General features: G+C 43.1%; 1 protein-coding gene across 6 annotated transcripts in view; it reads left to right on the top strand.

The window, feature by feature from the left end:
• Positions 1–26,771, top strand: part of CELSR1 (cadherin EGF LAG seven-pass G-type receptor 1) — a 173,123-nt gene that overhangs the window by 131,411 nt on the left and 14,941 nt on the right. For 4 of the 6 annotated variants that reach the window (XM_037389455.1, XM_037389452.1, XM_037389453.1 and 1 more), the window contains exons 14-25: positions 828–948; positions 2,200–2,383; positions 3,202–3,303; positions 4,208–4,302; positions 4,607–4,816; positions 7,535–7,718; positions 9,975–10,118; positions 11,298–11,499; positions 11,828–11,995; positions 16,299–16,425; positions 16,803–17,003; positions 21,781–21,955. In XM_037389455.1, coding sequence (XP_037245352.1) covers positions 828–948; positions 2,200–2,383; positions 3,202–3,303; positions 4,208–4,302; positions 4,607–4,816; positions 7,535–7,718; positions 9,975–10,118; positions 11,298–11,499; positions 11,828–11,995; positions 16,299–16,425; positions 16,803–17,003; positions 21,781–21,955 — 1,913 coding nt within the window. The remainder of the gene's footprint in view (positions 1–827; positions 949–2,199; positions 2,384–3,201; positions 3,304–4,207; positions 4,303–4,606; positions 4,817–7,534; positions 7,719–9,974; positions 10,119–11,297; positions 11,500–11,827; positions 11,996–16,298; positions 16,426–16,802; positions 17,004–21,780; positions 21,956–26,771) is intronic. The other 2 variants (XM_037389456.1, XM_037389454.1) reach the window with 1 other exon arrangement.

Below are 26,771 nucleotides of genomic sequence, written 5' to 3'. Positions count from 1 at the left end.
ACAGTCTGGGAGGCCTATGTCCCATTGCTGTATAGGAGAAACGTGCCGATTCCCTCGTCGCTGGCTGCCTGGTCTCAGATAAGCATTCAGCAATCAGTCTTACCCCAGAGACGGCGCTTTGGTTTACTGTAATATGGGCCATTCATGATGTGCAAATGAAGTGCGTTTGTCTGCCCATTTAGGAATAGCTCATGTGATGTTTCCTTCCCTTTGAAAACTGCAAGCTTCTTCCTCCACCTTTTGTTGTGTGGGCCTGCAAATGTTGGCTGTGCTGTTGCCAGATTCATCTTTCATTCCTCTGGATTGGCAACACAGAGACATTGCCCCTTGTCATTATCTGCTGACATCATGTCAAGTGCAGCATTGTGGTTTTTTGTGTTATAAAGCATAAAGGTACAAACCTGGCAGTTACCATAAACAAAATTTGGCGTGGTCTTTAGAACAGACAGCAAACTTTCCTAAAATGAGGGGCTGGTGGGGGCACGACTGTTTCTACTAGGCGGTGTGGGCCCCATCGTCCTCTCCCAGAGGAAAAAGCACTTTATTTGCTTGTACAGATGTATACTCCTTATAAAGAGGAGCTGGTCTTGAAAACATTTAGGGAAGAATTCCCTCTAGGGTTTTATAGCACTGATATTCTTTATTTTCTTTTATTACAGTATGTATATATGTATTTATATACATATTGATTGCTGGCTGCTGCAGTAAGATACGTTACACTCTATAAGCTTATGGAGTTGAGTGCAGATTTGGCCCAAAGCTCTTTCATCCCACTTTTTAAGGGGAAGCTTTAAAATACTTTCTTTTAATTTTATTTTCTTTTATAGGATCGACCTGCCTTGCCCTAGAGGCTGGTGGGGAAATCCCATCTGTGGCCCTTGTAATTGTGAGACTAGTAAAGGGTTTGATTCTGATTGCAATAAGACCAATGGAGAATGCCACTGCAAGGTAAGCAAAAGAAACCATTCTTAAGTCAAAATTTCTTTAGTTGAGAAAGTACCTATACCACTGATAACTACTACAAGTGAGTATCTGAGACAAAGTACACAGAGTTGTGCTTTGTATCATTCATATATATATATATATATATATGCACAGTGTAGTTAATCTTTACCTGAAACGTTTTGCTGGCACCACCCTTGACAAAATCATACTGTGCAGCTCTTATCTTATTTTTCTTTGGAAAGCAAAACTAGAGGACAAAAGCCTGGCCCTGATCTCTCTGAAGTGCAGCCTGGTTTATCAGGGGAGATCAGACCAGGGTGCAGAGGAGTACCAGTGGTGTTTTGTGCATCACAAGTGAGTAATAGCCATGAAAGAGTTCGGGCCAGCTGGGTGAAGCTCTCCCCTGTGCAAAGGCCAGCAAAAGGCCTAGCAGCTGGAGAGAGATAAATAATATGAGAGGCTAAGTGCTTTTTCCTCAGTGCCGGCTCTGCTGAGTTTAAGAATTTGCTGTGGACAGGCAGGGACAGACAGGGGACATGGGAGGGGAGGCACCTCCCTCCTGAAGGTTTTACAAAGAACTTCTCACAGTAGGTTTTACAACAGGCTTGAATGACATCAGAGGAGCTGGGCCTGTGCAGACCGGCAGCAGTGAATCTGGCCCTGTGCTCCTTTCCGAAATCCCAGCAGGACACACAGCAACTGTTGCATTAAATCGAGTCAGTGGGGTGCCAGCACCATGCTCTTGTGTAATCATGTAACGCCTCAGATCAAAAGCATTTACAGATGCGATTTGAATACATGATCATTGGTTCCTCTCCACCCTATACGTGAAACACAAATGGATGGTGCAAGAAGTTTCCTTACTGGCTTGTTCATGCCATACAAGAGTGGAATTGCAAAGCAGAGAAACTGCAGATCCTCCAAGAATGCGTTTGCTGGGCACTGACAGCAAGTACTTGAGGAGTAACATGGGCCCTCTGCTCCCACCGTAAATGGTGGTCCAAACCTCAGGTCTCTGTGGCACAGGGCAGCCCAGCCGTGCCCCCAGCACTCAGCTCTGCCTCTCTGCGTTGCCTGGGCTAACACAGCACACTTCCCATAGCTATTACATTTTCTGTTAGTATCATTATTATCCCGCGCTTTGCAAAATTAGCCCTTTTATGATGCACGTGCTGCTAGAGCATCATTTCAGAAACGCAAGCAACTTGGAATATAAATCAAGTACCTCGTGTCTCATCGGTTTTTTTTTTCTAGGCAAATTACTACAGGCCCCAGAGCAGTGACACCTGCTACCCCTGTGACTGCTTCCCATCCGGCTCCCACACACGCGCCTGTGACATGGAGACAGGACAGTGTCCTTGCAAACCTGGCGTCATAGGGCGGCAGTGCAACCGCTGCGACAACCCGTTTGCTGAAGTTACCACGAAGGGCTGTGAAGGTACCTCCTGTCCAGCAAGTGCTGCTGATCAACCGGGCTGTAGTTGCAGGATCAGAGCTGATAGCAGTGGGCAGATGGGGGCTGCACAGCAGTGGGCATGCAGCTGCATCCTGGGGCACATGTCAGCCCAGTGGGTGGCTCTAGCAGGAGCAATGGGAGCTGTATCAGCCTAAATATGCACCCCTCCTCCTAAGTCTGTGCTAGTGTGACGCGAGGGGGCCAGGGAAGAAGAAAGAAAGCTGATATTTCTTTAATTGTCATCAAATGGAGATTAGCAAGCTTGGAGGGGGGACAGCAAAACAATAATCCCAATTTTACTTGAAACCTGAGTTCAGGTGCCAGTGCGGCATAGTATTGCTGTGCTGAAGAGGTTGGCGAGATCCCCCACAACTTCTGCCCACAGAGGCTGTGCCTTGCACCCAGTGCCCTCGGCCTCGTCTTGCCCATCCTGCCTTTCCTCCTACCCACCCGCCTTCCTTCTGTGATCAGCGCAAAGCTGCTGCAGCAGCCACCTCACCACAGTGTGTGGGTGAAATGACGGAGAAATGTTTTACCACAATAAAGGAGCAGGCGGAGATAAGCAGAGCCAAAACCCGGAGCCCCATAATCATCATGAGCTTTCCTCTGCCTGTACCTGTCTGCCCACACTGCTGGATAAGGAGCAGCTGATGGGTTACAGCTTGGAATGCACTGCAGAGGACAGGTATCCTGACAGGGCTTGGGAATTACAGGAAAGTCCTTTAAGCAGGTTGCAATATCTCCTTGTTGTGATTTTTATCTTGTCGTAAAAATTGCATAATTTCTTTTTCTGCTTTCAGTAATTTATAATGGCTGTCCCAAAGCTTTTGAGGCTGGTATTTGGTGGCCACAGACCAAGTTTGGCCAGCCAGCCGCTGTGCCATGCCCTAAGGGATCAGTGGGTAAGTTTCCTGGGTAAAACATTAACTACTTTATCTACCTGCCTGTTTGAAGGGGGGGGGGGGGTGGGAAAGAGCAAAAGATTGTGTACATAGGGAATTGCATTAATTCTTTGGGTCCAGAGATTACAGTATAGCTCATGCATATCGCAGCAGAACAGTTTAGCTAGGTGAAACTAAAGAACTGTTAAAATATATTTGGAGGAGTAGCAATAAATAAATACAAAAGTGCACCAGATAAACACATATAAAGAACAGAAATTCTGTATCTGTATTGTCAAAAAAGCACAGCCCAGTTTTCTGTTTTCTGTTTAATCAGGCAATTCTTGTACATGTAACACTTAGTTTCTAATGACTTGTACTTGTTCTTTAGCGGTACAGCTCCTCTGAGCAAAGATAAAATGAGGAAGATCATTAACATGATGATTGTTTTACTAGTGTTGCAGGCTAATAAAGCTAAGCATTACAACAGAACTCGTGTTTTTCACCCAACACCTTTTCTCTAACCCGTAAGTCAGATGGCTGAAAAATGTATTGTTTTGTACAGCAAGCAAATGATAACCTGCTTTCATGCATGTCCCTGAAAACATTTATCAGATTTTTGAAAACAGAGTTCACAGAGTCTTTTTCAAAGGCTGTTCTATGGGAAATGAAACCTCTGTCTCATTTCTGGCCTAGCAACTCTGCTGTGAGGCTACTCTAATGCCTGAGGAAAATGATTCACGAAGATTAGTAGTCTTCAACATTTCTCAGACAGGGATCCGCAGTTTGGAAAGTGAAATATGTGCGTAGCTCTAAGAAACTTGAAAATGTAGGCAATCTGAAAGTCTAGGATATTTGAAATCTATGAAGATTTACCCAGCATAATTCAGAACATTATTTACCATTAATACTTTGTTTCCTTCAGGAAATGCAGTTCGCCATTGTAACATTGAGAAGGGCTGGCTGCCTCCTGAGCTTTTCAACTGCACCACCAGCACTTTTGTGGATCTAAAAATCATGGTAAGCTCTGTTTTCTCGAGTTTGCCTTTATTTTGTAAATTATCATCAGTTCAGTTTGATATCCCTGCACTCCATTTTTTGACTGAGTCCTTGAACCTCCTCATTTCCCATCAGGACCCTTGTGCATTTCTGGCTCTGTTACATTTTCCATTGAGTTGTCCTGTTCTTTCTCAAGACAAACACCATTTTGATTGAACAACTCCTTTGTGCCAGAAATCCCTAAATGATGGTTGTCTTTCTATGTAGAATGAAAAAAATAAAGATATATCATCGGGGTTTTTCTTCCTCCTTGTCTCTGACTCAGAATGAGAAGCTGCACCACAATGAGACCAAGTTGGATGGAGACAAAACCATACGGATTGTGAGAGCGCTGCAGAATGCCACCAAATACACACACAGCTTGTATGGCAATGATGTGAGGACAGCTTACCAGATGATGATCCGGGTCCTTCAATATGAGAGTCAGCAGCAAGGGTTTGATTTGGCAGCTACAAGGGATGTGGAATTCAATGAGGTAAGAGAGATACTATATACTATGCTGAGCCTTTACAGTTCCCCTTAAAAGTTTTATGGGAATGGATAATTAAATTTTTCTTTGACCATGGTGGACCAAATATCATGTAATTCCTTTATCTGTTTCACTAATGAGTCAGTCTTCTCAATTTAGAATGGAAATTGGTTACGCATGTGTGTATGCACACATAAGTGTGTGTAATACAAATATCATAGAAAGTGCTGTTATAAATATCATCATAAGAACAGCCAAAAGCAAAATTCCCCAAATGAAAAAACCAACCAAGCCGATGTGTTTTTCCCAGATAAAACAGCTTTGTGTACCATACTCGGTTTTGTTGGAAAACCTGCCTAATGTGATCATTTTCATTTAAATGTGCAGTGAACTAACTCTTGAGCCAGTTACTGACTGAAGGTTTCTTATAATTCAGTTTGGAGACACTTGAGTCATCTTTATTAAAGAGTTGGTGCATTGAAAGCCATTCCATACCATATTGATATAAGTGATGCAGGCACATATGAAAATGTGTGCCAGAGGGCTTCTGCTAGTCAGAGCATCCATGAAAGACCTAGTTATTACCAAAAACCTGACCGGGTCTAGAGAACAAACTGTAGCACCCTCCTTGTCTGTGGGAAACGTGTTGTGGTGGAAGAATGTGAGATGTGGAGAAAGTTGAGAGTTTTCTGTGTCTGAAAATATGAAGGTTGAATGAGCCATGAGCTCATAGAGTTCTCCTCATTGCCATGTGTGCTGCAGGGTACTGCTGTCCATGCTTGCCAATACTATTTCCAAGATCCAGACCATGACACAGCACAGAGTCTAAGCTAAAACATCCTTCTGTACCTCTGCTAGCAGAGCCCAGGGCTCAGGCACCAGCATTAGGGATGCTGGACCGACCCTCCTTGGGCCAAGACTGGCCTCTGTGCTGGCCAAAGGTGGTCTGGCTCCCTTTGAAGGTGTGCTACACCCAGTTCACTGCTCACAGTACTCCAAGAGGACCAGCCAGGTCAGGCAGACTTTGGGGTAAACCTGAAGACCCTGTGCAAGGCCAAGCTCCACCAGGAGAGGATGTACCTGGGGAGGTGGGAGCAGGAGGAAATTTGGATGAGAAAATTCCTAAGTGTCTTGTGCTTTTCAGTCAACAGAAAGCAGCAGAGAACTTTTGAAACATTTAACATTTTAAATAGACCAGATTTTAAGACATTCAGTTTTTCCTTTCCTAAGGAGAGACTGCTGACAAACTGTGTCTCACTTGAAACTTCAAACTCCTGCAGGCTGTGGAGTGAATGAATTTCCCCATTAAGATCTTGAGAAGGAACTTCATTTTTAGCATGTTTTCTTTAAGTAGAAACAAGAACAATAAGGAAAAAATGGTTTGGAAACCTCTGCTTTCATTTATTATTCTCTGCACTTGGCACTGAAACTCATACAGACGATTTTTTTTTTTAGAACTCCCTAAATGTTTTTGAATAGGTCAGGGCTTTGAAAACTTATCAGTAAAGCTTATGAGAAAAAAGGAGGTAACATCCGGGGGTGAGGGAGCACAAGGGAAGAAGGAAGTATTTTTCTTTTTATAGTCTCAGGTAAAGCCTGAAAAACAGATAATAAAAAAACATAAATAACATTCACCAACACTGAGGAGGTCTGGTACCAAGTACAGCATGTGTCCTGCATTCCTGGGGAACCATGTAGTGCTTGCTTCTCACCCAATATAAAGGTAGTCATGCTGGCAGCCTCTTATCTCAGATACACACTTGCAGCCTCAGAAAATACTTAGAGAATATAGCATCTTCCACATGTGCTTCTAAATGAAGCCTAAGTATTTACCTTGGCTATTTTAGAGCTTGAGGTGATTAATTCCAATCATCATTAATGCAGATTTTACCTTGGTTAGGAATTAGGTTTTGACACAACAATGTAGTTAGTTCAGATGTACGCCAAGATTAAAAACTTCATAGCACTGTTCCCATTTAAGCCATTGAACACTCTCTATTGGGGTCATCTTCGACTCACCCTGAGGGTCCCTTTGCATATTCTTGTAAGATGGGGCAGAAGGGGCAGGTCGAGAGGTAGAACTTCCTTTTTAACAGCATTTGTAAGCAACATAAAAATGCGGGGAGAACAACATGATTTAAGTTTTCTTACGTATTTTCAAGTTTGTATGTGCAAGTTAATATTCAGTCTTGTCATTTTTCACCGTGTAAGTTGCCCTAGTTATCCAGGAATCAACGAAGTAAAAAATAAAATCAAGGTAAAAGAGAAAGTGGTATTACTATCTATGGCTTTCTTTTGATTTTTAACATATCGCATTACTTTGATTTCTCTGGAGGAGTTCTTCAGTGTACATACCAAGGGCTCTGCTTTTCTTGTCTCTCATCTCTCCAAGACAAAGAAAACATGATTAGGTTTTCCTTCTGCATTTTCTTGCTAGGTTTCCTGTCATAAAGGGGAAAGAAAGTAGGCAGTTCTCTTACAGACTCCAATTTTGGCTTACTTTGCTCATAAAAAGTTTGGAGGGATTTGCTTTATGTAACAAAAAACCTCAGGGTGAGTAACTGGTGTGCATATTTTCATACGGCTGCAGTAGAACATGCCTGCATTAAAATATTTCATTATACACTCACCTGAGGCAGTAATGCCAATCATTTTCACTATACCTCACTTGAAACCCAACGCTTTGTTTGCTTCATAATTTGGGCTTGTACTTTTGTTTCTCAGAATATTATCAAAGTGGGTAGTGCTCTACTGGACCCCAGCAACAAGGAGCACTGGGAGCAAATTCAGCGAACAGAGGGTGGCACCGCTCACCTGCTCAGGCACTATGAGGAATATTTCAACAATGTGGCCCAGAACATGAAAAAAACCTACATGAGACCCTTTGTCATTGTTGCCACTAACATGAGTGAGTATCTGTGTTGAAAACTGCCATTTTGTATTGGTGCTTTCAAAATGTGCTGAACAGGGGTGCTAGGTATTTGTTTTAGTAGTGCCCACTGAGAAACAGCATACTTGGATTTTCTAATCTAATCGGTGCCTTCATTTCAAGTCAGTTGAGCCTTGATCCGTATCTCTCAGTTGCCATGGTGGCCTCCTGGGAGGTAGGTGTCTGATCTGTTTTCCCTCTGAGCTGTGCCACTGCTCTGTGTGGCATTTTGTTGCAGCCACAGTAGCGTACAGCTGGCAGGAAGGACAAAGTTTGTAAGTAAAGATAATGCCTTTTGAGACTACCTACATAGCAGATCATGGTTTTGAAAGAATTACACCACCACCACCTGAAGAGTTACTGCAGTATAAAAAATACCCTACTGTTGATCGTGCACTTCTGACTTGCACGTGGCTTTGTAGCCTGGAACCTATGCAGAAAATCATCTATAAAAATTCTTGTGCTGAGAGCTATTTTCTCAGAATCACCCATCCAAGCCTTCAAACAACCTCCCAGCCTTGCAAACCCCATCATCAGAGCAAAATCCTTAGGGTCCAACATATCCAGAATGGGTCTAAAACGAGAGGGAAACATCAGATGTACCAAGACACTTTCCCCGTCTGTCACAGTAAAGGCCTCCTCTGACAAGCAAATAGCAGCCTCCGCACTTGCAGGACCGTGATGTACTTCACAGGTGTCCCTGTAGTACACGTGCAAGTGAAGCGCAACAACCACAACCTGGTCAGCCTTCTTCCCCGTTTTCTCCCCTGCCCTCTCTATTTCACTTTCTCCCCAGGTACCAGCAGGCAGAGCTGATCGGGTGCTGGTGATAGTCCTGCTCTGAGCAGGAGGTGCGACTGAGTTGGGTGACCATCAGAGGTCCCTCCCAAGCAGTATTGCTGCCTTCAGAGGTGGTCTAAATTATCAGCCTGAACTTGTATTTAGCTTTTCAAGCTGCTGCTTTTATTTCAGACGTGAAGGAGGGCTTACGTGCCCAAAAGCTTGTCTTATTTTCTCAACTGCACCCGTGGGTATAAGGAGTGAATTTACGTTTGTATACAAACCTCGTCCCGAGAGTGCTTCACGTCCACATTCACAGGGGCATAAAAAGCAAAGGCATGAGACAGTCAAGCTACAAATTTTATAACATCCCGCATCAACTCCGGGAGGGGACAGACAATGGTTAACTAAGCCAAACTGAAACACCTTGATTTCTGTTTAATAAACCAAAACTGAAATATTTTCTTTTGATTCAAGACTATCAGAATTAAAATATTTTTATCTTCACACTCGGCATTTTAACCCCACTGAACTGAGATGAAAACAAAACCCAGAATTTCTTGCAGGTTGTAAATCATGATTTTTTTTGACCAGCTCTTCCTGAGTATAAAGGCTTGAGCTTGGGAGGGAGGAGGCAGCTCTGGCCTGAAAGGGGTCTGTTTTCTTTTGAACAGTTTTTCCAGGTGAACATGGTGTTAATGTACTTTTCTAATGGTTCATCTGGGAGTTATTTAGAGACTAGGAAAGAAATAGGAATTTGCAGATCTTAGCTTGGATTTTTCTTCATATAGAAACTTGCAGTGGATCACAGCTTTAACTGTAGCATTACCCCCAGGACTTCCAGCTTTTCACTTTTATTAGAATATGTAAATTGGCACTCAATGACTTCTCTTAAACGGGAAAGCTCAAGCCAACTCAGCTCCTTTTAAATATTTTGGCAGTTGTACAATAACAGAGCTGATGGGGTGAGCCAGAGAGGAATTGCTAATGTAGAGGAAGGAGAACTGGAGGACTGAGGAGTAGTCCAGGGTAAAATCCAGGTTATTTTCTCTGCTTAGCTGACTTTGCAATTTAACAGATGTAGAAGTATATTTGTGAAGCAGCAAGATTTAGCCTTCCCTACAAGAAGCAAGTCTGCAATTGAAACATGCCACTTCTGTATTTCCAGTGTTTGCAGTAGTGTTTTCCTAGTATGAGATATTGTCTTGTGAATTCCTTTCCACTGCAAAATGAATTTATAATTTGATAAATGTACAATAATGATGACACGTAAGCTTTTAGCTGCCATTTAAGGTATTAACTGACAGAAATTAGATTTGACTTTGTGTTTTCAAGTTTAAATTTCTTCTCTGCATTGTGCAGATATTTTAACCTTTCGATCATGTTTCATTGTGTTGCAATATCACGTTTGAAAGCATTGAAGTTAATTTTGTGGGAAATTTTTTTCCCCCCCAGTTATTGCTGTTGACATCTTTGACAAGTCTAATTTCACGGGAGCTAGAATACCACGATTTCATGAGATTAAAGAAGATTATCCAAAAGATCTGGAGTCATCTGTTGTCTTCCCTGATACTTTGTTCAGACCTTCAGACAGGAAAGGTAAAACCCTTCTGTTGCCGTTACAAGGGCAATTTTGACTAGCTCCCAAGAAGCATGATTGATCCTTGTGGAGCAGAATGGTGCTAGAGTGAGAGTGGGGTGACCATCTACACAAGCGAACATTATTTAGGGATGGAGCAGCTGTGCATACTTCTGAGGCATTTGCCTGCCGGCAACAATGGGAGCATGGGGGGCTGCTTAACTGGCTGTACCTGTCTGTCAGGTCTCACTTGCAGCCCCTTAAACAGCCCTGTCAAAGCGGGAGAAATGCTCTGCCTCTGTTCCCACCAGGATGGGATGGGACAGCCACCCAGAGCCCGCAGCCCCACAGCCATCTTCCCCCAGTCTCTGCAGAGATGGAAGAAGACAGTGTGAGAGATGGAGAAACGCAAACACTAGACAGCACAGGAAAGGTCTTGAGCTGCGCAGGAAGATGGGTGATGCGGGAGAACGCAGGGGGAAGTACCTGCTTCCCAGTGTCTCTGAAGTACCTTGAGACCGCTGAGAGGAATCACAAGTTACCTTGGACAAATGAAGAGAGAGAGGATAACTCAAAGTGCGATAATTATACACATACCATGGCTGAATATCCTCTGAATGGGGAAATAGTAATACTTGTGAAAATAACAATAAGCTAATACAACTTCATGACTTTTTTCCTCAGAAACAGGGCATCTGCTTATATGACTTGTGTCTTTTCTGTAAGAAAACAAGGAATGTGAATTTTAAGAGATAGTGCCAAAATTGAAAGCTCATTATGTGACAGAATTAGCAGGGAGAAGTCCCCTATGACCAATCGGTATATGCATAACAATAGTTTTGCCATATATAAAGTTACATGCAATTTAATACCATGCATATTGTTTTAGTGTTCTCCTTAAATCAGGCACAGATTATTTATATCCTTACAGATCTTCTAACCTAGCAATGGCTTATTTTCTAGCTAGACTACATGGCCATTCATGGTTCAATGGTTATTTGATTATCAGCTATACAACTATGGAATGTGCTAAAGTGTTATTAATAATATCAAATATCACATTAGGAGCATGCTCAGTGCTGTCAGCCTAGAGTAATAACAACAGTAGCATCTCTCTGTCTTTGCAAAGCAAAACTACCAGTTTAAATGGTAGCTCCAAAGCTGTGTGAAAGGATTTAACATTTCTGTTAATTCCGTAGCAGTGCCTACAATGAAGCCTTCAAATCAAAAATTATCCTCTAAGGTGAGCAGTGATGCACTAAGCCCTGAGAGTGCTTTTGCAAAGAGAAAGAAGCGACACCCAGATGATTCAACACATCATACTGTTGCCATGGTCATTATATACCGATCCCTGGGACACCTCCTGCCTGAAAACTACGATCCTGACCGAAGGAGCTTGAGGTAAGTTTCAGACTTGTTTGTGAATTGCGCAGATCCCTTCTTCCACTTGCTCTGAGTGTGCGGGGGAGACAAAACTGCTTTTATACTGACCAAATGTCATCTGTGCCGCAGTTGTCACTACGGTACTGTCTCTCTGGGACACCATGGGAGAGTAACCATGTCAGTAGTGCTAGCAGCTTCTGGAAACACAGCTGTGTGGAAGGCTTATGGTGCATCTGCTCTGCTTTCTGAGTGGGAGCGACTGGAAATCTTCTATTTGCAGGACCTACCAAATCAGTGCTTTGCATTTTAGCATTTAGATCACTGTGCAGTTTTTCTCCTTCTGCAGGTTGCCAAATCGCCCTATTATTAACACACCTGTAGTAAGCACAGCCATTCACAGTGACAGGGAGCTTCCTCCCAACCTGGTGGAAAAGCCCATCATAGTGGAGTATGCCATGTTGGAAACAGAGGAGAGAACGAAGCCCGTCTGTGTCTTCTGGAACCACTCCATCACGTAAGTCTCCTGCTTGCTTTAGAGCTGTGCACGGTAACTGTCTCAGTAGCAGAGAGGCTCTGCCCAGGAAGATAATTCTGGGGGAAAACACTTTTTGCTCAGTTTATTCAAATGGCAACTGATTTCTGGTGGAAGAGAGCCATGTAGTCATTTCCCACCAGCCTGAGGAAAATTAAAACAATTGTCATAACTCATCACACAAAGGATTAGCCATGTGGTTTCTAACAAACACAGCGTCATCATGTCTTTCTGCAGGGTTCGTTTTCACCCAGCAATAATAAATCTTACAATTTTCTTGTATTTGCTCATGCTTTTTGCCCACAGATGTGTATCTGGACAGGCAGTCTAACTTCAGTGCCTGAATTCTTGATTTGTCTGAAGGCCTCTCAATGCCCCGTGCCCTCTTTTTAAGAGGGACATCTTCAGGAGATGATTCAGTTCTTACATGGGCTGAATCTTCTCCTGTTACACCCCAGTGACTATGGACAGAGTACATGGCAAGCAGCCTCCCACCCTTGACGTCTTAGCCAGGGGCAGTGCAAAAAATTTACAAACCCAAGTCTTCATGTCGGTAAAAAGGAGGACTGAGATTTTGCAGATAAAATTACACGAGTAAAGATAATGAATTTTTGAATCTCAAGTTTTTAAATCAAAATTCAACCCAAAGACAGTTGCAGTGGTAAGAAGCAACTTACCTTTCAGTCCATCAACTTTTGTGGATTTGCTTTCATTTATTTTAATGAAAAATGGGAGGGAGAGGAAATACCATCTTTGGAACCTTAGACCTCTTGCAGTTGTTAGGAGGCAATCATAATACATAAGCAGAACATACAGGGAGAGTATAATTAACTCTAGGAGGGAGGTGTGAGGGAAAAGAAATATTTCAGAAATCATAGAAATTTTTGGGTTGGAAGGGACATTAATGATCATTAGTTCCAAGCCCCTGCCATGGGCAGACTCCTGCCACCAGACCAGGTTGCTCCAAGCCCCATCCAGCCTGGCCTGGAACACTGCCAGGGATGGGGCAGCCACAGCTGCTCTGGGCAGCCTGTGCCAGGGGCTCACCACCCTCATAGTGAAGAATTTCTTCCTAATAGCTAATCTAAATCCACCCTCTTGCAGTTTAAAGCTGTTACTCGTTGCCTTATCCCTACATGCCCTTGCAAAAAGCCCCTCTCCAGCTTTCCTGTAGGCCCCCTTTAGGTACTGGGAGGCTGCTGTAAGGCCTCCCCGGAGCCTTCTCTTCTCCAGGCTGAACAACCCCAACTCTCTCAGCCTTTCTCCATAGGAATGGTGCTCCAGCCCTCTGATCATCTTTATGGCCCTCCTCTGGACTCGCTCCAACAGGTCCATGGCCTCCTTCTGTTGGGGGCCTCAGAGCTGAACACAGTCCTCCAGATGGGGTCTCACCAGGGTGGAGTACTGGGGGAGAATCACCTCCCTCAACCTGCTGGTTATGCTTCTTTTGATTCAGTCCAGGGTATGGCTGGCTTTCTAGGCTGCAAGTGCACATTGCCACATCATGTTGAGACTGACATCCACCAACACCCGCAAGTCCTTCTCCTCAGGGCTGCTCTCAATCCATTCCCTGCCCAGCCTGTATTTATGCTTGGGATTGCCCCAATTCACACGCAGGACCTGGCACTTGGCCTTGTTGAACTTCACGAAGTTCACATGGGCCCACCACCTCTGAAGCCTGTCAGCGTTCCCCTGGATGGCATCCCTTCCCTCCAGCATATCAACCGCACCACACAGCTTGGTGTCATCGGCAAACTTGCTGAGGGTGTACTCAATCCCACTGTCCATGTTGCTGGCCAGATGTTAAACGGCACCAGTCCCAACACTGACCCCTGAGGGAAACCACTCACACTGGTCTCCTCTTGGACATCAAGCCGTTGACTGCAACTCTTTGAATGTGACCACCCAGCCAATTCCTTATCCACTGAGTGGTCAAATCCATGTCTCTCCAATTTAGAGACAAACATGTCGCAGTTTTCATTGCTTTGCACAAGTCCAGGTAGATGGCACGAGTTGCTCTTCCCTCAGCCACTGATGCTATATCCCCATTGTATAAAGGCCACCAGATGTCAGGAATAATTTGCCCTTAGTTGTCGCAGCACTCTCCAAACTACCAGGCTGCAACAAGGTCTTTTACCATCTCATACCAGCACACTCTTCACACCAGTCCCTCTGCTGCCTTCTCCTAGTCTCCTCACCCAGGGCACACTCACACTTTCTCTTCTCTTGCTTCTTTCTCTCTCTGCTTTTTCCTCAGCTGCTCTCTCTTCACTGACTCTCAACCACTTAACAAACCAGCCACAGCTGCACCTTGTCTACATCGGCCAACCCGCCGCCCCTGAAGCCAGCCCACAGCTGGATATTATCAATGATAATTAACCCAGCTTCATTCCTCTGCACTTAGTGAAGCCATATTGGCTGTCACCAATCACCTCCTTATTTTCCATGTGCCTTAGCATATTTTCCAGGAGGATGTGCTCCATGGTCTTGCCAGGCACACAGGTGAGACTGACCGGACTGCAGTTCTTCAGGGCTTCCTTATTTCCCTTTTTAAAAATGGGGGTTATATTTCCCCTTTTCCAGTCTATGGGAACTTCACTGGCCTGCCATGACTTCTCAGATATGATGGATAGCGGCTTAGCCACTTCATCCACAGGTTCCCTCAGGACCCACGAATGCATCTCTTCAGGTCCCATGGACTTGTGCACCTTCAGGTTCCTTAGATGGTCTCAAACCTGATCTTCTGCTACAGATGGCTCATTTGGGTCTTTTGTATTTAGTAAAATTAAGGATACAGACATTTTTCTTGAAAATTTGAAAAATCTTAAGAACTGTTTATGCTCGTAAGTATTTTGTTGCGTTTAATGTGCTGTGGAAATAGAACAGTCCTGTTGGAGATGAATTTCAAGAGTGTGGATAAAACAAAAGAAAATGTGTTGAGAGGTAGCTACGTGCTCTGCATGTTATGATTTCACAATATTCTAGCTATAATATATATAATGCAATTTTCAACCATCAAACCAGGTACGTAGTGAGAGGAGGATATTGTCTGCCTGGGGTAAGAGGAATAGCTGTTATTTGTTTACTAATAACCAAAAAGCTCTAGTAAACCTCTGGAAGAATCCATTAAAAGGCAATATCTTGTGCTGGAAGTAAAAGAGCAAACTAACCTAGGAAATGTTTGCCTCCTAATCAAAAGCTTCAGGAGATTATATCATTGAAAGGATCAAAGATGCAACAGAAATCTGTTATGTTTGCAATAATAAACTCCATTTGCCTGCATTTAAAGTGGTGTATTTGCTTGTATGTAAAGAGGATTCTGCCAATTATAAGGGAATGGCAAGTCCTTTTTCATAGATTTTTTAACATTGTGTGGGCTTGAATAACTCATTAGCTCTGAAGTGATTCATCTGTTAGCTATTTGCTGGCATATTCAATGGCAATTGTTGTCTGTTACATCTTCCTAGAGCCACAGTTGAAAAGTAGCTCTTAAACTGCATGTAATGAAAGAGTTTTTAAAGAGATTATTTTTTAAGAGAAAGTGATACTAAAACTGTTCAACAAATATTTTATTGCTGAGTGAAAAACACGTCCTGTCATATCTAATTAAAAACTCTTTCAGTAACTACAAGACTGTTTTTATTACTCATTAACTTCAGAATAGAGTAATTAATATTGTTACAAAATAATTTCTGAAGTCACTGGAGTTAACCAAGGCTGCACAGAGAAGAATTTCTAAGGGACCAATTGCTCCCCAATGTTAATACAAGAAATCTGCTGATATGATATATTTTTTACTGGGTTCACTTTTCAGTGGAAAAATATAATGAAATCATATTATTGCATATTATATTCCGCATAAGAGTTCTGCTAGCAGTGTCTAGATCTAGGAAAATAGACATGACTCAAAAACATATCTCTTTCTCTGTGTTTTTGGTATTTTTTACCTTTGTTATGACGAGTTTGGTCTGTGCAGTCGCTTCCCCATATTGCTTGTGTGGTCACTGACCCAAAAGCAAATTGTTTTAATTATATTTTTTTTTTAAACTCAAAACTAGATTCTTATAAAACCACAAAATTTGGCCAGCAAAGCCAGCTGTCAAATCAGAAATTACTTCAGCTGAAGGCTTTTTAAGTTGATGCAGGTGACAGCTATAAATATTTCTGTCTTGGTGCTTACAGCCCTCTGTGGTTGCGAAGCAAGAGCAGCCCCAGAGAGCAACAGCAGCAGGAGGCAAAGGGAGATCAGAGGATGGCTCTCAGAAATGCCTTTTTTTCCCTACAGGATTGGCGGGACAGGTGCCTGGTCCTCCAGAGGATGTGAGCTGTTTTCCAGAAACCAGAGCCATATCGCTTGCCAGTGCAACCATATAACCAGCTTTGCCGTCCTGATGGACATTTCAAAACGAGAGGTGTGTGATGTCAGGCTCATGGTTTTCGAGGGCTTTGATTCAGAACTTAAGCTATGAGCATGACTCGGAGCATCAGCAGGAGATTGATCCCATGTTGCCGTGTGTCAGGAACGTGTTGCCCCATGCCTGACAGCACCCACCATCGGGTCTGCTGAAAGGGGTATCTTACCTGGTTGGTGCACTCTCTGGGTGCTGCCCGTACACACTCAGCATGTTGAGTGACTTAAGAGGCGACATCATCCGCTGCTGTTGGTCCTAAAGCAAATCCGTATGTTGGCTCAGTAGTAGTGAAAACATTGACATTCCGAGTAGTAAATTTGATTGGAGGAAAACGAAGGAGAAACTCACAGAGGTTCTGTCAATCTGTCTTTCTACAGAATGGGGAGGTGCTTCCTCTGAAGATCGTCACTTACACAACCGTATCCATCTCGCTGGTAGCTTTGCTGGTCACCTTCATACTGCTGGTCCTCATCCGTACACTACGTTCCAACCTGCACAGTATCCACAAAAACCTGGTGGCTGCCCTTTTCTTTTCTGAGCTCGTCTTTCTTATTGGCATCAACCAGACTGAAAACCCGGTAAGAGTTACTCTGTGCTTGTTGCTAGAGTTGTCAAGTTTTAAACCAGGGGGTTCGTATTGCAAATTTTACCTGTTCCCATCTATTCTTTTTTAATTCTGCTTGGCCTCAACAGTCATTTGAAAAACATCAGACTTTTAATATATTCTTATGTGTTTTATGTGATTAATTGCAGTGCCAGGAGTTAAGACTATATCTTATTTTCAGAGAATATATAACAGCAGCCCTGTTGAAGGCTTATCCCAGGAACTGAACCCTGAATACTGATTTCTTCCTTCCTTTCCGTCAGTATGTTTTCTGTCTTGCTTTGTCTGTTCAGTAGGAGGCTCTCCAGTTTCTCCTCCAGCAGGTACCTCACAAGCCCAAACAGCTCCTGGTGTTGACTGGTAGGTTGTCAACTATGTGTTCCTGTGCAGGTGCTAATATGCATGTTGCACACCTATCATGGCCGTTCTGGAGGAGCCACTTGCCAGGCATGGGACAGCTTGCTACATCCAAGAATCAGTAGGAAACCTGTTGCTTTGCTTTGTGCTTTCCAGCCACAGTGATTGTTGGCTTCAGCCCATCATATCTGTTGCCAAAGCTTAGTGCAGGTATCTCCAGCATTGTGCATGTGAAGAACTGCAAGGTATGAATGGTCTGAATATGAGATACATGCCACACATGAAGTGTGTATGTTCTAGGACATCATTGCTATCTTAACTGTGTAGCATTTTATGTAGTATTGCTGCTGATTCTTAGTAGCACGCATCTCAAAAGTCATGGTTGCCGTGCAGACAGGTAGGACACAAGCAGGCAAGGCTTCCAGCACTGCCAAGCTTCACAGTTGCATGTACCGAACAGGCAGCAGACAGATGGGGATGACATGCAATAAAAAGTATGTCCTTAACAGATACGAAGAATATTCAGAACTTTGGTGTAGGGATTACCTGAACACTCTGAAGAAAATTTATCTTCTAGAAATTCATTACTGTACGTGTTTCAATCTAAATTTTGAGAGGGAAGTACAATCTTGACATGAAAACGCACACCACAAAAGAGATAACCATGCTGATTCCACATTGTCCAAGCAGCAGAAATTGGAGAATATGCCTACATTCACTGAGTATCATCACTGTTATGGTAATGACACCTTGGTGCCTAACCACACGGCCTCACTTGCTGTATAGCCCAAAGTGTCACCCTGGATTCTTGTATCAATTTGAACTATAACATGCGTTGACCTTAAATAATTTTAGCTTCCAGTAACTGAGTGCTGTCAAGACCTTTTCCTAGTAAATTTGAGAGCCCTCTCATAAAAACTGTCTTCCCAGGAAGCCTCTGTTCAATAGTAATTCTTTTTGAAAACTAAATAAAATTAAGCTGCTTAAATTCTTCAATTTCTAAGATTCAGGTTACTCTGTTGCCTTTTTTTCTGGGCTTTCTTCCCCCACTTTACCTTTTGAAAAATTGTGAATGCTAAACTGGACAAAGCTTTCCAGCTGGCAGTGTCATTTCCAGTCCCGCGTTCCTACATTCCCATGCACCAGGAACTCCAGTCCCTTACCTGCTGCTATGGTGAGATCTTCTGCAGTGACCTCCCTCTGGGATACGGTCTCGTGTCTTGTGTGACCCATGTTGTCTTTGTTCTATAATATACAAGTTTGCATATTTAAATAACTTTGCTCAAATTAACTCATCTTGCCAATTGATCCACAGCACTGTGTAACTTGACCGTTCCCATGCTTTCTTGAGCACACCACTCATTTTTCACGGCATTTCACTAGCAAAGAGTTTATACTCTTTCAGTTCTCTGACACGAATACTGAGGAACAAGGGGCCAAGCCCACATCCCTGCAGAATCTTACCAAAAATTATGTAATAAATGACGGCTCCTCATTTCCAGATTCCTTTCATAATATCATGAAGCACCGAGCAAAAGTTTATGAGTAGTAAAACAGTTCATTACAGCAATACCGCAAATACTAACAGTCGTACTTGATGAGTTTGTTCTCTTTTGCTCCTTCTCATTGTCATGCTTTGGGGCTTATGGTGTGATCGTGTCCTGTAGTTACCAGGACTCGGTAAAACACCCCAAACCTTTAACCCACTTACAAAGATCTTTAAGTAACAGAATATATTTCATACAGCAGAAAGCCACTCCTTACACCATACCCAGTCAATTTGAGAAGTTAGGGGGGCTGTAAGCCATGTCTGCTTGAGACAATTATTCATCTGTCTGTATGGAATGAGAGTTGTCTAACGAGTCACGCACTGATGAGCATAAAGAGGTAAAGAATGCTGGAGCACAAATAATGCTGCACTGCTTGGCACTCAGCCTGGCTTTTATGGGTTTCTGTAAATTAAGTCACATTTCTGGGTGAGGTTTTAATCTTTCCGTGGACTATTGATAGAAAGTGATTTATTTTCTGTCTTTTTTTTCTTACCTGAAAAAGGTAGTGTTCAGGGCAGCAGCCTACTCATATGCATGTGCAAGCAGTAACAAAAAAAGGCCTGCTTGCATAGAGGAAAGAAAGGTCTTTTATTTGGTGAGCTACATTTTCAATAACACTTGGTGCTATAACAACACCAATGCAGTAAGTGAATCCAGAAAGTTGGCAGTCTTTGTATGATTCCTTCGCTCAGCAAAGTTAAGCAGGGAAATATACATTTCTGAGCATTATATCATGAAAAAACACTAAAAAGTCATGCCAAAGTCTGAAAGCAGGGTCAGTTCTGCATGGGAACAAAAGGTTCCAAAACACAATGTAAAGTATTTAGAAAAAAAAAAAAATCAAATGGTTACAGAAAGTGCCCTTAATTCAAGCTTATCAACAGATCCTTGGCAAAATCTTTGCTTTGCTTCTGAAAGAAGGTTAATTGCAAGATTTCAATTCAGGTGTCAGATGCTTGTGGTCATTACTGTTTTCACTCATCAGACTTAAGGTGGGAGGGAAGGCTGGTTAGCAGGTTCTGCAGAAATGCAAGTCTGTGAAAGTCAGAGGTTTCAAGGTGGCCATTTGGTCACAAATATGACTTCAGCTACCACTTTGCCTACTGTAGCTGTTCCTCCTATTCACCCTAAGGGCCCGGTCTCTTTGGTTTTAGCAGGGCCCTCATTTTTGCTGCTTTCAGCCTGGCAGAGCTGAATAGTCCACTTTGTGCTGCTGACATAGGATAAAAATCTGGGACTGGAAGCTCCAGATCTGCTTGTTCCTAGCCCGAGACATGAACTACCTGGGCAGCACTAGCCTGCTTTCTGTTTGTCCTCATGACTTCTGTGCCTGATGCAAGTAGCACAGCCTCAAGAGGGGAGGGTATTGCCAAGCATTTCTGGACAAGAATGTCCTACAGCCTGGCAGTTAGGGTGGTTTTCTGCAGTGGACAAGAAGAGGGTTAACCCTTAGAAGCCACCTTCTGCCTAGAAGCCACTCTCCCACATTGTAGTCAAATATTCTGATTTCAACATCAGGTAAAAGGTTGATCTGTGGAATTGGTGGTGGTCTACTTCAGGCTGCATCATTTTAGTCCAGTGGTAACAGCCAGGCATCCTCCGTGACTTGTTGAAGTATAGATGTGCAAGGTCTGTGGGGTTCATCAGTGAAGGGGCAGAGCTACAAGGACAGAAGAGATGGCCACTGCCTTACCCCGTGGATGCATCCATGCTTTTGCTTCTCAGGCTTTTTTTAAAGTCCCAGGAAAGGAGGTGTAGATGGAACAGACCTTTTCAGACCTATGACACAGACACATAGGGGAAAAATGGTCTGCTGATCTTACATTAGATCATAAGATCATGTCAAATTTTTCCTGTTTGTGAGAAAGACATTTCATTTAACTGGTAAGAAAGTTCCTCAAAGAAAGGCTGGATTTCAAAGTCTACAGATCATCCATTGCTCATGTTCAGCACAATCATTTTTCCTGTGCTGAAACTTTGGATTTCTGTGCCCAGAAGTAAAGTTTTTTCAGGCAGAAAGGACTTTCTCAGGGCCCGGTCCTAAATTGAAGGCCTAAGAACTTCTCAGACCTCCATTCCACCTCTGCCAAACACAAGGAGAATTTCTTTTACTTTTGTATCTACTAATATCAGACACAAAATATGTTCTACTTTAAAACAAAACAAAGCTACCAAAATGGCACACTTCCTTGGAGAGATGTATCTCTCTTTCCGGAAAAACTCAAGTAGCAGAAAAACCCATAGGATGGCCCTTGATATGGAAATGGGATACACTGAGTCAGTGCAGGGCTGAGGGTGGCCATTCTCAGGAGCCATCTGTTGGCTTTACAGTTAAATTGCTTTAGCTGATGCAGTTAAACATGTTGTGGCTGAATCCAGTGTAGTGGCACTGTGCATGTGAGACTCATACAGCAGCCAGGGCAAAGGGTCTACAGCCTTCATAGGAGAAAGAGCCAGGAGCTCTGCCAGCTATGCCTCTCCCGCAAGCAGGAGTTTGGTCAGAATAGCCAAAATGCTCACCTTTGCAGCAAATATGCACAGAGAAGTTAGCCACAGAACGTGGAGGGCAAGGTCAGTTGCCAAAAGCATGTTGGGTTAATAGGGTAAAGGTGAACCAGACTCAGAACAGGCCACACAATTAAAAAAAACCCAAACCTAAAACTACAAGCTTTCACAATGTGAACAGCTTTTTTGAAACTCTGAAAAATTTAATTAGTGACAGTATATTTGTTCTGCCAAAACCTTTTTATTACACTTGCTTTTAGCTGCACGGGGGAGCTGGTGGCTCACCAGGTTGTGATTCAGAAATGCAACTCTAATTTCCCTGCCCTTTCCCTTCTGCAGTTCGTGTGTACTGTGATTGCCATCCTCCTGCATTATTTCTACATGAGCACCTTTGCATGGATGTTCGTGGAGCAGCTCCACATCTACCGGATGCTGACTGAAGTGAGGAACATCAACTTCGGGCACATGCGGTTCTACTACGTTGTTGGCTGGGGCATCCCTGCCATCATAACAGGTACTGAGACTCAACCACCCCAAAACAGCTTCTTTTCCTTTCCCTGCCGTCTTTGCTGTCCAGTTACCCCATCCGAGACAGCTGTGGATGCGCTTAACTACTGCTGTCACTTGCGTGTTTTCCTGAACAAAGGCAACAACGAATCATGTCTAGCAGAAGTCAGCCTGAATTTGGCAGGTCTGTGTACCAAACGCCTGTTGCCCCAGTTGAAGAGATACTTACAGTTTTACAATAATGTAAACCTAATTGCACCCAGATTAAAACAGGACTTGATAACATTGCCTAGGAATAACAGTATTTTTGTTTTAACAACTTAGCCTTCAGAAATTTTCCTTCCATGTGCTGGTACCTTGGGGTATGGATACACAGTCTGTCAGGGAGGTAGCTGCAGCGGCTTCAGAAACAGTGCTGCCCACAGGACATTACTGCCCTTCACTACGTGTCCCCATTGCCTACCCTCGGCCAGCAGTAAATGCTCCCTGAAGAGGATTTCAGCAGTTCTGTTTTGCTTGGCATAAAAACAAGCTGAGGATACTCAAGCATCCTTTTACTTTGTTTCAGATACAAAGGCAGTAACTGCCACTTGAGGAAAAGTGATGAAAAGCTGGAGACAGTAATCTTTTAAACTGTTCCAAGGTGATCCAGAGAGGCACATCTATCTCTGCCCTCACCTTGTCTTTTTTTGTAATCAGATGTTTCCAGTGCTACCCTAAGCACATGGTGCTGTGTTAATTCAGGCAGACAGCTCCTTGGGAAGTACACTTTGCCGAACAGTTGGAGCCGGATTTTTTGATTCAACTATTTGAGCATGTATGTGTTGTCATATGGGAAATCAGATCATAGGCAGACAGTTAACTTTTATCCAATAACTTTTATTTTTACAGATAACAACATACTGTCAGCAATAGCAGAGATTTAGATGCCTCTCAGATCAAACAAATAGCTATCACTGATATACACATGGAAAAATATTATGGAACAAGTTACACTTTTAAATATATGCCTTTTTATTTCCTGTGTGGAAAAAGTGTAATGCCAAAACATAGCATAGGTTAGTACAGATTAGTTCTCTCTCTGGAGAGCTGATTCATTTTTCCATATCACCTTGTGCATAAATTCTACTTCTATCAATTTACCTAGAACACAATGGAAGGCGCAGCCCAGAAGGCTCTGCCACTCTAGATACATTCCTGACATCTTAAACAGAAATTGTCCTTGAACTTCTAAAAAATTTCCGACCTGTGTAACTTTTGTCAGCACAAATAGTACTACTGTAGGACGTTCAGGAACGTTTAAGTGCAATCAGACAATTGGCAGCATCGTTTCTGGTAGAAAATAAGTATTATCATTAAATAGCAGTAAACAATTTGCATTTCAGAACACATAACTCTCTAGAAGAATTTGTCAAAAGGATCTTCTGTTTCATGTTTAGCTTCTCTCCTGAATTTTAAATTAATTCAGACCTTCTCAACAGCAGTATTATGCAGTCTGAATATTACATGTACACCATTTTTACATTTTTCTACTTAGATATTGTTCTCTGGAACTATTTTGTGCTTCTGAAGTTTCAAGTTCTGGTTCTGGGTTGTCTGCTGTAATTTAATTTCTGAATCTACTGAATTTGCAGTCCATTTAAATGAAAAGTCAGATCCCTATTACTGTGCAAGTCAGAGGATTTTGTGAAACGATGAATAAAGAAAACTAAGCATTTAGATCACCCTTCCAGATTTAGAAATCATCTGAAGAGAAAGTTATTTAATCATAAATGACACAATGTGTGATTTCTTATGCCTGGATAACTTTGTTACTATACATCTTTTAAATAAGCTTCTTTTATAGATTGTAAATTTTAATATCTAAACAGGAAAAAGGTTCGAACTTCATAACATGCATCTTAAACACAGTTTCTTTTAAATTGCTTTATGAAAGAAGGATTGTATATGTTTCTTAATAGTGGAAAAGTCTAGATATGGGAAGGAATTTTAGTTTTGGACATGCAAAGGACTTTTTTGTTTCATTTGAAAGATAAATATCTATGCCATTTCATCTTTATCACAACTATCCTGAAAAAAAAAATATATGAACCTACAGTAGCAGTGGCCTTATTCTGTTTCGTTTATTTATTTTTTTCTATTTTCCATGCTCAAACTGACATTCATTTCAGGCTCAGTCATAGTGGTCCTAAGGTATCTGTGATGGGACCAGGCTACTGGCAGAAGCGAACCTTGACCTTTGGGGATGGGGGGAAACTTAGTAAAATGTTTACATAACAAACACTCCAACAGGGAAGAGCCGAATTTGGTCACAGCATAGAAAAGCAAATTGCCATGAATAAAAATAGGATGGAAGTTGGGAGAAGGCTTACAGCCCTCAAAAGAGTGTGATTCTGGAATATTTCTCCATGGGGAGTGATAGTGTAACATTTTAAATTTGCTTTAAGATTGCTTATTTTAAAATGTGGCTTGATCCATCTAGGAGAGGGATTTTAATTCCTTCCTTGCCTCAGGAGCAAAGGGCTGGATTTGGCACCAAGCAAGACCCCTCCCGTTCTGCATGTCTTCATGGCAACGCACTAACCCGTTGGCATATGTGTGCAGCAACTGCTTTGCCATGGAGACTGCAGTGCTTATGTTAAAACAGGTTCTTACGTAGCCCTAAAACCAATATCCCCCCGAAAATGGCACTTCCCAAATCTACTCTTTGCTGTGAATACTAAGCAAGGCGATGAATCAGAAGAGAGCAGAGGCTGACCCACAGTTGCCTGAGTCAGACGCGCCGCTGAGCCCACAGGAGCTCAGAAGGGTCAAAACATTGCCTCTGGCAGCACCTCCCCACAGCGTGCTCTTGGCACGCTCCTGGGATAGGTGCTGGTCCCCACAGGACACTTGGCCACAGGGCCAGCCCCAGTTCCTGCAAACGTCAGTGAGCTGTCACACAGCCCACACACTCGGTCTGCTCAGGACAGCCAGGTTGCAGCATTCAACTGATGTGCCAAAATGATTCTCTGTATTATATTGCATTGGCTTAATTCTGCCTTTGGGTAGTGTTATTGAACATATTGTTGACTGCAGTAAAATCTGAACCTCGTACCCAAAGACTGCAATTTGCCCTATTTGTTTAATGGAGAACTTCAGGGTAGGATTTTGAGAGTGAAAAAATGTTGCTGTCTGCCAATTACTTTTAGAGCCAGATGTTTGGCCAAACTGTAGTTTAAGTCCCGCTAATGGGGGAAATCAAGTCCTGGGAAACAGACCTTGTCTATATAATCACATCTGTATAAAATACTTTATGGTCCTTTAATCATTTATGGCTAATTCTTTCTGAATGGCAGCTGCTGAAGGGGGTGGTGGAAGGGCCAGTGAGAGCAGGGAGGGAAACCAGTCCTATCTCATTCCACATTGCAGAGAAAACAGATCCAATATCCACTGCTTTGCCAAATAGCCAGTTTAATTTTCATAGACCGTAGGCCTGTACCAGATGTGAATATTGGCTCTGGGCCAGATTTAAGCAGCGAGAGTGAAACGCAGCTACCTTTCCCTTTTTCAGTGTCTTTTCACCAACGCACATGGGCTTCAATTCAAACAAGGCATTTATTAATGCACATGAATTCTTCTCGCGGTGAGCAGCACTGCCGTCAGCCTTGGCCTCCTGCTCCAGTCAGGACATACGCTCAATGCAATAGGTGCCCCCGATGCCCAGACAACATGCTGTAGCCATTTACCATATGTCATTGGCCATAAGCCTCATAGGCATCAATTTCCGTGTCTTGAAGAAGGAAGACCTTTGCAGACAGGGAACACCTGTCTCAAAGAGGGAAAACGATCTTTGCACAGGAGTTGGCAGGACTCTTTGAAAGAGCTTTAAACCAGATTTGAAGGGGGAAAGGGATAAAATGAGGCTTGTTGGAGGTAAGCCCTGGGGCAGCATGCCAGTGTTTGAGAGGCGATGTGCTAGTGAGGTCCTTCAGTCTGCCATTTCAGAGGAGGGAGGGAACGGAGATTCATGTGATGGCAAAGGCAAGGGTTATTGATGTGTCAGAAACCACAGAAGCACCTGAGAATGGTCATGTAGGAACTGGGGTTTCTCCCCCCAAAAAAGGTGCCAGGTTCAATAACCTAACTGAAGTGCATCTATACCAATGCACACTGGTGTAGTGTGCTGGAAGCTGGAAGCCATCATGCAGTGGGAAAACTATGATATAGTTGCAATAACAGAAACATGGTGGGGTGACTCACACGCCTGGAGTGCTGCAAGGGATGGCTATAAACTCTTCAGAACAGGCAAGGAAGGAGAGGTGGTGGAGTAGCCCTGTCCTTTAGGGAGCGTTTTGACTGTCTAGAGCTTAGTGATGGTGACAACAGAGTTGAGTGTTTACAAGTAAGAATCAGGGGGAAGGCCAACAAGGCAAGTAAGAGTCTATTATAGACAACCCAGACAGGATGAAGAGGCAGATGAAATATTCTATAAGCAGCTGGGAAAAGCCTTACAATCACTAGCCCTTGTTCTTCTGGAGAATTTCAGCTTACCAGATGTCTGCTGGAGGTACAATACAGCAGAGGGGAAGCAGTCCAGGGGGTTTCTGGAATGTGTGGAAGATAACTTCCTGACACAGCTGGTGAGTGATCCAACAAGGGAAGGACCCGTTCTTTGTGAACAGAGAAGGGCTTGTGGGTGATGTGGTGGTTGGAGCCTGTCTTGGGCATAGCAATCATGAAATCATAGAGGTTTTGATTCTTGGAGAAGTAAGGAGGGGGTGCAGCTGAACTGCCACCTTGGACTTCCAGAGGGCCAACTTTGGCCTGTTTAGGATCCTGGT

Source organism: Falco rusticolus, chromosome 5 (assembly GCF_015220075.1).
Source record: "Falco rusticolus isolate bFalRus1 chromosome 5, bFalRus1.pri, whole genome shotgun sequence".
NCBI classification, from domain to species: Eukaryota; Metazoa; Chordata; class Aves; order Falconiformes; family Falconidae; genus Falco; species Falco rusticolus.
This window is presented reverse-complemented; position numbering and strand designations above follow the sequence as displayed.